General features: G+C 59.5%; 1 protein-coding gene across 1 annotated transcript in view; it reads right to left on the reverse strand.

Annotated features, from left to right (window-relative positions):
• The window catches only part of CELSR3 (cadherin, EGF LAG seven-pass G-type receptor 3), a gene marked incomplete at its 5' end in the record, with an annotated part of 32815 nt that overhangs the window by 4990 nt on the left and 16558 nt on the right, over window positions 1-11267 (reverse strand). The window contains 20 exon segments of the mRNA XM_009322327.1: window positions 462-541; window positions 852-964; window positions 1521-1695; window positions 1798-2004; window positions 2182-2308; window positions 2640-2807; window positions 3099-3279; window positions 3493-3642; window positions 4144-4327; window positions 4821-5030; window positions 5754-5848; window positions 8166-8267; window positions 8361-8544; window positions 8864-8984; window positions 9176-9317; window positions 9578-9746; window positions 10018-10128; window positions 10298-10483; window positions 10729-10898; window positions 11072-11197. Of these exon segments, the coding sequence (XP_009320602.1) occupies window positions 462-541; window positions 852-964; window positions 1521-1695; window positions 1798-2004; window positions 2182-2308; window positions 2640-2807; window positions 3099-3279; window positions 3493-3642; window positions 4144-4327; window positions 4821-5030; window positions 5754-5848; window positions 8166-8267; window positions 8361-8544; window positions 8864-8984; window positions 9176-9317; window positions 9578-9746; window positions 10018-10128; window positions 10298-10483; window positions 10729-10898; window positions 11072-11197 (3001 nt within the window).

Here is an 11267-nt window from a genome sequence, read left to right on the forward strand (position 1 = left end):
CAGCTCCTCCTGACTCCCGGGCCTTCCCTTCTGGATCACACATGGCAAACACAGGGGCCCAAACAACACAGGTCATTTGGAGCCACAGAGAGCTGAGCCAAGCTCCAGGGCTGGCCCAGGAGGGAGTGGGGAAAGGTCTCAGAATGAGCAGGTAGGAGAAGAAAAAGCAGGTGCTGAGAGTCGACAAGGACAGAGTGTTGAATCCAAGCAGACATAAGAGGTGGCTGTGAGGGCAGGCTGGCGGGACAGTGTGGAGATGGGGATGTAGGAACAAGAGGAAAGGACAAAGTTTAGGAAGGGTTAACGTGGCTGACAGGTGTGAGAGAGGAGAGCGGCTGCAAGGCTGACACTGACGCATGAAGGGACACTCTGCGATGGTGGAAGAGGGAAGATGATCACTGAAAATGCTAAAACCCACAAGCCACAGGAGCTCTGCTGGGCATTTAGCCACTAATACTCACAGAACCGATTTCTTCTTGGTCTCCTTTTGGCCTGGGGAACAGGACGTCTTGGCCACAAGCAGGAACATGACCCCATTCATCTGGAAGCGTTGGCACTGATTAGAAGCTGTGCCAAGGGCCAGCTCTGACCTGACACCCCCAGTGCAGAGTGTGGGCAGACTCCAGGTCTGCCAGGCCCATGCGAACATCCCCTCCTTTCCCCTTCATGCCCGAGCCATGGCCTCCCCCAAGTTTGGCTGGAGCAAGGAGGGACAGAGAGAGGGCCTCTAACTGAGGAAGGAGAATACAGAGAAGGGGGCAGGCAGTGGGCAGCCGAGGAAGGGGTGAGTGCCCATGGTGCGGAGAAGGGAGGCAGGAGAGGGCTGTGGGTGAAACAGGACAGGGTTTTACCACAATGACGACAGTAATGGGGCCTGCAAAGCTCCAGACCAGCTTATCATGAATGGAAATCCAGCAGAAGTCGGGGTTCCCGTAGCCCTCAGGATCCAGGCCAACAGCCAGCCCTGCGGGAGGAAGGGAGAGGTCAGGTCCAGACTCAGCAGCCTTGGACTTGCCTGAGCCATGTCGAACCCATCCCAGCACTGAAGGCCGTGAAGGGGATGACTCACTGCTCCTTGCCCTGTGCACAGGCTTCCCTGCCACAGGGGAAAGAACCAGGACTGCGAGCCCCAGCATCAGGGCCTTTATTTCCTTTTCTCCAGGCGTCCCTGCCACAGCCCAGCAGACATTCACTGCCAGCAACAGATCACCCAAGCATGCAGGCTTGGGAAACCGGGAGACCTTAACCACAAGCCCTGGGACAGCAGAAGCCCCATGCACATCGAACAAGCCATGAGGAGATGCGCTGAGGAATTATTTCTCCCCAGGAGGCAAGATGACAGCCCTTGATAAGTGGTCCCCAGCTGACCACCACAGCACTGCTCGCTGCCAGCACTGCTGGCCATGGCAAGCCCACCCTCAGCTCTCCCCACTGGGTAAGTGAGCCAGGCAACAGCAGGGGATCAGGAGGCTGCTGAGAATCAGTGCTTTTGGCATGGCTGTAGGACAAGCAGCTCTTACCGGTGATGATGGCAGGCACTCCCCAGCCGATGGCATAGTAGAAACGCATGGCCCCGAAGTTGACATTGCGGGCTTCAGTCTGCATGCGGTAGATGTGGAGGCCCTGGACGAAGAGCCAGGCGAAGGTGGAGAGGAAGAAGCAGTGGAGGAGGATGGCAATCACAGTGCAAAGAAACTGGGGAGACAAAAGCCACTCAGAGATGGTCCCACTGTGCCAACGCTAACTGCACCATCCATGCCTCGCCCCCACCCCCATTGCTTGTTCAAGCCCACAGACCTGGTTCTCGGTGCGGTTGATGCCCAGGAGAAAGAGCAGCTCAGAGAAGAAGAGGGTGACTGTTATGTTGGAGTGGATGCTACGTGTGTTGGACTTGAGACCTTTGAGGCAGGTCAGGAAGGAGAAGGTCAGCAGCAGAGCCACCAAGGAGAGAGACACCAACGAATAGGTGACGATTGCCAATGTCTCCAGGTCACCTTCCAGTTGCTGCAGCAGCAGAGAACCAAAGGCAAATGGTGGTGTTAGGGAGAGACGTGGGAAGCCTGCTGAGCCCTTAAACTCTACTTGTGTCCCACAAGGAATTTTCTGCCTGTGCCTGCTTATTCTGGGACCCAGTGGCTAACAGCCCCTACCACCACCCACAGCCCTGCAGGCTGAGGTTACCTCTCGGTGTGAGCTGTCCATCAGAACCCCAAAGGTGCCAAACTGGGAGCACTGGCAGTGGACGTGTGTGGTGTTTCGGTACACAAGTTCGCAGTCCCTGGCTGTCCAGAAGCCAGAGGGGTTGGTCCTGCAGTCACCAAAAAGCAGAGCACACTTAGGAGAGAAGACAGATGAGTGTGGTATGTGGGGAAGGAACTGCGGAGAAGAGGGGTGATTGGCAAGGCTTTTCTACCAGCAGATACAACTGCACTCCTATAGATGTAAGTACTGGAGCCAGAGCCCTGCAGGGACCCTGCTGTGCCCTTCCAGCAGGAACAAACCCCCTGGGAGAGGGCGGAAACCCCCACGTCCCAGTGCTACCCAGGCAAACAGCCTGTCATGGCCAGGGAGACTCGGGGAACGAGGAGGTGCCTGGGGAAAGCAGCTCAAAGCAAGTGGCCCAGCTGTGCTTGACTCACGGGTTGGAGTGGTTCCACTGGACACAGAGAGGTTTGCTCCTGTTGGCCGTCTCCAGCAGGCGAAACTCCAGCACAAGAGGAGTGTCCAGGGGCCCCCGCAGGAAGGTGTGATTGCTGAACACAGACACACTCACGATGGGGGAGTTCATCACGGGATTCTTGGGGAGCCTGCAAGGAGCAGCAGAGCTCTATCATCACCATGACTGGCAGCTGCAGCCCTCTGGGGACTTCCCAGACATCCTCCACGGATGTCTCAGAAGGAACAGCTCTGCCAAGCCCGCACCATGGGTCAGAGCAATGCCAGGGTGGGGAACAGGCAGCGTACCACAGGACCGTCTGGCTGGGAACCAAACCCAAGCCATTGCAGACAGACTCAGCAGCTGCTGGAGGGGGCAGAGCAGAGTCCAGCCAACCTCTCTCCACTGGTGCTTGTGGAGGACAAAGGGGAGGAGGACGTACCTGACGCTGCGGCGATCCACCTGGTAGCGTGCAGGCAGCAGCCCCCCCAGGGTGCGGTACATGATGAGGATGATCACAGTGAAAGCAGGCTCGGGCTCTGGCAGCGCCTGCCTCGGGGAGGAGTTCTCCACAGTGTAGTTCCCTTCGCCCCCAGCCAGTGTGGGCACCGCCGTGGGGGCAGCTGAGGCACACAAGGGGATGGTGAGAACACACACACGCTGCTCTGAAGGCAGCTTGTGAGCCCACCAGGAGCCTTGGGATGTGGTGAAGTCAGAAACTCTGAGCTCTCAAGGGTGACTTGTGGACCTCTGACAGAGCCAGGTCGCACAGCAGGGACACATCTTCCCTTCCACGCCCACCCACGCTGTTTCCTGAGTGATGCTCACATGCTCACCTTCAACTTTTGGGGGGCTCAGCACCGACAGTGGCAGCACAACATGGGTGTGGGGGTCCCAGGCGGGCTGGCCCCGGAAGAGGCTGCTGTGGTAGCGAGGGTAGCGCCGGCGGATATGGGAGTGGTTCTCCATGCGATCAATGCTCAGCACTGCAAAGGAGCAAGGGAGTGAAAGTCAGCTCTAAGATGGCCAACTGGAGAGCAGCCATGCTCCAGGGCACCCCAGGTTTGAAGTCACTGGCAAAGGGACCGTATGAGCCACAGGCTGGGTTGCGGATATGTCCCATGTTTGGGCATGACGTGAGATCCCAGCACCCACAATGCTCCTTCCCAGCCCAGATCCTTGCTCTGCTGTAGGGCAGGCTACTTCTGCCACTCAGGCCAGCAGCTTTTTTAGTAGACAGTGGGAGGTAACTGGGAGTGGGCAGCACACTCCTGGCTCTGCTGCCTCTCAGTGGTGTGCCATCTACTCCAGGCAGGGATGGGACAAGGATGTCTCTCACAAACACCTCCCCATGTTTGAGAGAGCCACCAAGGAGGTTATCAGCACCCTCACTGAGGTGAAGTGAGATGAGAAAGGGACAGGGTGTGATGGAGGAGTGGCTCTGCACAACTGCAGCCAGGCCCCACCACCAGCCAGCTCCTACTCACTGATGTTGGGGGTGACGACGCCAACAGGGTTGAGGTAGGTGAGTTTCATGTTGCTGGCCAGTGTGCCCGAGTAGTCCCGCAGCTGCTCCATGAGGCTGGCACTGCCGTGCTCACTGTGTGGCAGCATGGCCCAGTGCTCCCGGTTCTCGGGCGCCAGCACAGAGCTGCCTGCTGGCAGCAGGTTCTGCATGGGAGAGACACGGGGGCAGGGGCTGAGGGAAGCACTGCCTTTGGGCCCCGTCCTGACCACCCCCAGGCTGCAGCACTATGCTCTCTGCCCAGTTGCTGCACAAGGGCTGGGGGAAGAGGGGTACCTTCTGCTACGACCGGGCCCCACGCTCAGTGCTCATCAGCCAGTGTCCTGCAGAGACATCTTCCCTGCACCCTTGCCATAAGGGACTTGCAGGCAGCAATAAGACCTCCCTTTGCCTTCCCTTCCCCAGGCTGAGCAAACCCAGCTCTCCGCCTCTTCTCATCCACCCTGAGCTCCAGCCCTGACCATGCAGGTGGCCTTCACGGGTCTCGCTCCTGCGGGTCAATGTCTGTGTGGCACTGGGGAGCCCAGTGCTCCTGACACGGTCTCACGACATCCTTGATCCCCTCAGAGACCCAGGCTCAGGGTGGCTGATAAAGAGAAGCAGCATCAAAAGCCACCCTGATCTGGGGGAAGGGCTCACCTCATTGAAGTGGGCATCCTGCGTGGCTGTCAGGCCAAAGCCACGCTGCTGGCTCTCAAAGGCCATGAGGCGGGATAGCAGGCGGAAAGTGATGTGCACATCATTGCCAAAGTAGTGGTCCATGTGGTCTGTCACGGCCCGGAGCCGGTGGGCCAGCTTCTTGGCTTCAATTGTGTTGAGCTCAGTCTCATTCCTCTCCAAGCCCTCCAGCTGCCAGCGGGGAGAAAGGAGGGGATTAAACAATTAAGCGGTTCCTCCCTGGGAAACTGGGATGCTGCAGGTGCCACTGGGCCCAGAGATGATTTTTGAAACCATGGCACAAGCCAGGGACACTCACAGTGGTGGTCACTAGAACAAGGAGCAACGCTGGCAGACAAACAGCCTCCAGCAACACATCAGGGGTTGCACTGGGCCAGGCCCAGCTAACCCAGTACCATACATGACAGAGGCCAAGGAGATGAAAGGATCTCATCTAGCAATACTTCCCTGGAAACTCTTCTGGCTTCAGTTACAGTTCAGCCTTGGTGGGATGCAAATGTTTAATAAACTTGCCTGGATACTTCAAAGGGATTTGTCACTGAAGGGTTTGGGGGCTACAGATGTCCCATGGGGCAGACATTCCGCCAGCTTCAAACAATTCAGCCCTGCTCAGGGTTATTTGTTTTCCTCTCAAATACTGGGGCAGGCCACAGGTCATTTCTGACGGGGACACTCAAGAGATGAGACAAACCAAAGTGAACTTCAGCTCAGACCAATGCTCCCACAGGATGGGTTTGGGGGCAGGAGATGGGAAAAGAAATGTGCTGAGCACTGTGGCAAGGCCTGCTCCTACTCTAGGTGCCCACGGAGAGCTGAGCTCTTTGAAACCTGGCTGTGAGCCTTTGCTCGTACAGCTCCTGCCCTGTCAGGGCTGCAGAGCCGAGAGGGGATTACCAGCATGGAGAGCTCCTTGAAGGCAGGTGAAGTGCAGTTGAAGAGATCAGGCTCCACCCAGCCCTTTTCCTCATCACAGCGTCTGATGGCTGCACCTAAAACCAGGAGGAAGGGCTTGTCTGAAATTCAGCACAGGATACATGGCTACCCTGCTGCATCCCCCCAGCAGAGACCCTCTGCACCAGCTAACCGCGAAGAGCAGCACCGGCAAGTGATGAGGAGGGCCTGTAACATCCCAGGGCTGTCCTCCTGCTTTGCACCAGTGCAACCCATTCCGCCCTTGGTCTGCATCACCTTGGCAAGCTGCTGCCGTCCCCTCCCTCCAGGAGCTGGGTTCCTATGTGTGCATCTGGGCTGCATCACACCAGGTGCCATCACACAGAATTGCAAAGAGGAATAAGTGACTTGGCAGGGCTCAGGCTGGAGAAGCCCCTGGTTCCTGGTGGGGACATGTCCATGTCCTCAGGGCACATCTGACCCCAAACTGCTGATGCCCATGCAGCTCTAGGCATCCCCCAGCCAACAGCCTGCAATGCCTGCTGAGGTCCTGCCTCTCTCCACAGCGCAAGGTCATGCCAGGAGGACAACACCCATGCTGTGGGGCTGGCAAACCCACCCCAGAGATGAGCCCCTGCAGCCGAGTGGGATGGAGGAGTGGGATGGAGAAGGACCCATCCAGCAGTGCGGGTTCAGTACCCAGTGCAAGACCCCAATCCCTGGCTGGGGCCCAAGCACTACTGCACAGCAATGGAATGGGATCGGCTGTTAATCACCACCAAAAGCACTGCTAAAGCAGACATGGAGAGCAGTGTCCTGGGCCAGGAGCATCACCACACAGACTTTGAGCAAAAGGAACCTGGGCGACCCCGGTGTACCTGGCAGGACTATGGACCAGACCCTCCTGAGGAAGGCACCAGGGCACAGGAGCCCACCCAGGCACCCATGGCTGGGAGAGGGCAGCAGTGTGGCCAGGGCTGGGAGAGGGAGCCTGGAGCAGACTCCAGTTGCTGCTCAGAAAAGCCAGTGACTAGCATGCCCCCTCCCATCATCTCCAGCTCCCAGCTGTCCTCCCCAACCACCTTTCCCCCAGCTGCAGAAGCACAGGGACCAGTGCCATTGCAGCTGGGAACAGGGAGAACAAAGAAACCTCCACACTGCTGGCCTTCCCCTGGCAGAGAACAGAGATCAACAGAGAACACAGATCGTCTCAGCTGCAGATCTGTGCAGGATCTGGCCCCCGGGTCCCTCTGCCTCCCCCTGCCAACTGAACAGAGGGAACAGGACCTTGTGCTGAGCATGCCCATCAGTTCCTGCCCCCGTCCTACTGCCTGCTGCTCAAACAGCTCCCCCTTCCTCCACCCCACGGCCATTCCTCCATGGCCTCCCTGGCCTCACTACCCATTGCTCATCACCAGCTCCTTCCCCTCCCAGCCTAAGCAAGCAGGTACCAGCCCAGGAGAGCCAGCATCCATCCCAGACGGGGAGCAGAGCGCAGACCTGCCCAGAGCCAAAGCTGCAGGCTCAGGACAGCGGGTGGCAGGGGCTGCATGCGGCTGCAGCCGGGTTTGTGCTGGTTAGTGCGCTGGGAGCAGGGAAGCAGTGTGTAGGAGTGGTGAGGCCAGGCAAAGCGTTGGGAAGACACTTGGCAGCTCCAGAAGCAGCAGGGAAAGTGCAGGGGTGTGCAGGGTGCCAGGCAGGGAGCAGGGAGGGAAAGCCACGTGGCACAGCCCTTACAGCACATGGGGAAGGAGATGGGAGCAACCTTACCTGTGCCCCTCAAGCCTGAGCACGGAGGGCAAGAGAACCGGGGAGAGAAGCGACAAGTTAGGAGCCGAACCTGCCTCCTCCCGGTGTGAATGGCTGGAGAAGGACAGGGTTTATACTGTCCCCCGGAGCTTGCGCTGCCCTACAGTCCCAGACACCCTGCTCACACCTTCGCCGTCACCGAGGACAGCCTCCTCCAGCTTGGGACATGACTCCTACCCAAGACACTCACCTAATGACATGTTGTGCCCTGCTCCCTTCGCAGCACACACCGAGGATGGGGCCAGTGGAGCTGCAGCAAGGTGCTGCGGGTGCCAAGCTGCTGTGCCAGGCCTGACCCCAGCCTCAAGCCCACTGAAACCAAAAATCAGCAGGGAGAAGGTGGGGACGGAGGCCAAGGGAACAGCACAGCCCAGGGGCTAGGTGATGGGCCTAGACCCTACAGCCTGTTCCCAGCCCCGTGGCCAGCCCCCTCTGCTTTCCCCCAGGCTGCGGCATTTTCTCCTCCAACTTCGTTCTCCCAGCCCTCAAGCCCAGCTAAATGGGACTGGGACAGCACGAGGACAAAGAGATATTGCTGGGGCTGCTACAGCCCCTGGCAGGACAGCCAGGCTGTCCCCTCCCCTCCCCATTGCATCCCCCACTCACCCAAGGAGCCTTTGGGACACAGCACCGCAGCTGAGAAGCCAAACTTGGTCTGGGGCCACCACACACCCGCCTTCAGGCTTTTGGGGCAGCCGTCATAGAGCACTGTAGAGACACACAGCCCCAGGGGCCGGTCACAGGGGGAGGCCACTGACACCAAGCCCCGTGGCAACAGCCCCCCCCCATGCCCACACTCACCCTCACAGCCACTGGGCGTCACCTCGGCAAAAGGGCTGTCACAGCTATTGCACTGGCGCCCGATGACCCCGGGCCGGCAGTGGCACCGGCCCGTCTCCTTGTCACAGGAGCGCGAGGTGGAGCCCACGGGGTAGCAGTCGCAAGGCAGGCAGGTGTCGCTACCTTTGGGGCGGTAATGGAAGTCCTGGGGGGAGACAGGGACAGCCATCAGACAGCCCATCGGGACAGCAGCCAAGGCTGGTGCCTGGGGAACCGCTGGAGCCAAGGCAGAGAAGGACCACGCTCTCCCAATTTGCAACCACCCCCACTGCCCCCATCATAACCGTGCTGGGGCAGGAGGGCCCCACAGAAGAACTGAGCAGGGATCCAGCCCAGAGGTGGGCACACAAAGCAGGGCCTGGGCAGCTGCCAGGCCTTTGGATGGGACAAAGAACAGCATCAAGGACAAGCAGGGATCCAGGCAAGCCATGGGCCATGTCCCCATGGGCACAGCTGCCCCTCACCTTGCAGTGGCACTGCCCGTTGGTTTTATTGCAGTCGGGGTCAAAGCCCTTGTTCACATCACAGTTACAGGGCCCACAGGTGGGGTTCCCCCACCAGCCCTTCGGACATTGCTGGTCCATCCTAGGGAGAGAAACACCTCCGCTGTTACAACCACCAAATCCCCCAGGCCTTCTCCTCCCACCAGCCCAGCTGCTCAGCAGCTCCAAGGAGCCAGGTGGCACTGAGAAGTCCCTGGTCACGTAGCCGGGATGAGAGGGTAGCACAGAGCCAGGTACAGAGGCCATGGCCCTGCCCTGTGCTCCGCATCTCACCTGTGCTCGCAGTACTGCCCGAAAAAGTTCCCTCCGCACTCGCACACATAGCCCAGGGGTGAGCCTGGCTTGCGGCGACACACCGACTTGTTCTTGCAGGGGTTGAGGTGACACACATCCACACAGTCCCCTCCGTAGTACCCTGAGGTGTGGACAGAGAGCACCGTGTAAAGGAAGCACCTTCCCCCTGACAGGGGCCAGAGCACCAAGGAGTGGATTCAGCGGGCTCAGGAGGGATTTTGTTCCCCACAAAAACTAATGAGTGTCTGGTGGGGATTTCTGGGCCCAGGACTTGCTCAAGGGGTGGGCAGGAGAGTAGTCACAGGCCAGGAGGGAGCCACAGAGGGAGAGGAGAAGACAGGTGTGGAGAGCAAAGGGGTGGCAGGGGGCTGCAGGCCCTACCTGGCTGGCAGACGCAGGAGTAGCTCTGCCACTCGTCCTTGCAGACACTGTTGGCCGGGCAGGGACTGGAGTCACAGGGGCTTGGCACGCTGCAGCCAGCCTCTACCCGCAGGGCATGGCTGGGCTTGGGCAATGCGGTCCCGGTGATGCTGTCACCCAGTCGCACACCCTGCAATGCAGATGACAAATTCACGGTGAAGCCAAGACACACACGCGAGGCTCCAGTCCTCCCGCCCCCCCACAAACCCCCAGGGGCAGCCACCCGCCATCACCCCTGCTACATTGATTTATGGCTGCCCCACGGCACCTCGGAGCCCTGAATGCTCAGAGGGAGAGTGTCACCAGCAGGATGGACACTGGCAGCAGCTCCCAGGCCTGTGTTTCCACCTCTCCATGTAACAGACCCGCTGGAAAGGGAAGGCTCATAGCAATGGACTTACCTGTATGCAGCCCCTCAGCCCATTCTGCACCTCGCCAGATCCCAGGACTCCCCCCACGTGCAGGTGTTTCACCTTCAGGCCATGCAGTTCATTTCCAACAACCACCGTGTCCTGTAGAAGGACAGGGAGTAATATGGGGTAATTGGCATCAGCCCTGCCCCAGCCCTGTCCCTCTCCTGCCCCAGCCCTCTCTGAGGGTGCAGAGGCCCAGCCCAGCCCGTGTATGCCAAGCATCCTCCACGGTTTCTGTTCTGGTGCGGGGGTCTCAAGCAGCACTTACCTGGTAGAGCCCAAAGTCCAGGGTGAGAGTAATGACGTAGCGTGAGTCTCGCCCACTGCGGACATCCCGCAGCTCCAGCTGGAGGTCATGCCATCTCCCATCGCTGAGCCGCAGCTGGTCCAGGAGGAGGCTGGTGCTGCGGCCGGACCCCCTGCTCACCATAAAGGAGAGCAGGCCCCCAGCCAGCTGCAGAGAGGGAGCCAGCAATGGCAGCAGTGAGCGAAGGCCTCACCAGCTCTGGCTGCCTCCAGCCTACCCTCCCTCTGAGCTCTGAGCATGGGGAGGGAAACCCAGCCCTGCTAATCACCTCTCCCCACGACCACCCTCTCCTTGGGCTGGAGTCAACATGGAGGGCAGGGTCCTCCTGCTCGCCTGGGGCAGACAGCTGTAGAGGCTGGGGCACAGTGCTGCGGCTGAGGCTGTGGCCCTACCTGGCAGAGCAGGGTGGTATACTGGCCGGCATGGGCCTGCAGAAGCACCCCATCCGGCTGGCGCGTCCGAAATGCCAGCCCCAGGTACCACGGCACTGAGATCTTCACATCTGTCTTGAAGTCCCAGGTCAGGACACTGTTGCCCTGGAAATAGTGGGCATGGTGCATGGCTGGAAAGGAAAGTGGAGGTGAAAAGGGATGGGCACTACGCAGGGAGCACTAGATGCAGGGACAACAGAGCTAGTTCATCTCACAGGGACCCCTTACCCTGCTTCCACAGCAAACCCAGCACAGTCTTGCCCGCACCCACCCTGCCCACAAACAGCAGTGCCCGCTCACTCACGGTGGCGGCAGTCTTTGCCCCCGAAGCCAACAGGACAGAGGCAGGAGTAGGTCCCCCAGCTGACAGAACAGGTGCCGCCGTTCTTGCAGGGGCTGGAGTCACAGAACGTGTGCTTGGCATGGCAGCCTAGAGGTATCAAAGTCACCCATATCAGACTTAACCTACTCACTACCTCCCTCCAGCCCACATGGAGAGA

This window comes from Pygoscelis adeliae, unplaced genomic scaffold (assembly GCF_000699105.1).
Source record: "Pygoscelis adeliae isolate BGI_AS28 unplaced genomic scaffold, ASM69910v1 Scaffold404, whole genome shotgun sequence".
Taxonomy (NCBI): domain Eukaryota; kingdom Metazoa; phylum Chordata; class Aves; order Sphenisciformes; family Spheniscidae; genus Pygoscelis; species Pygoscelis adeliae.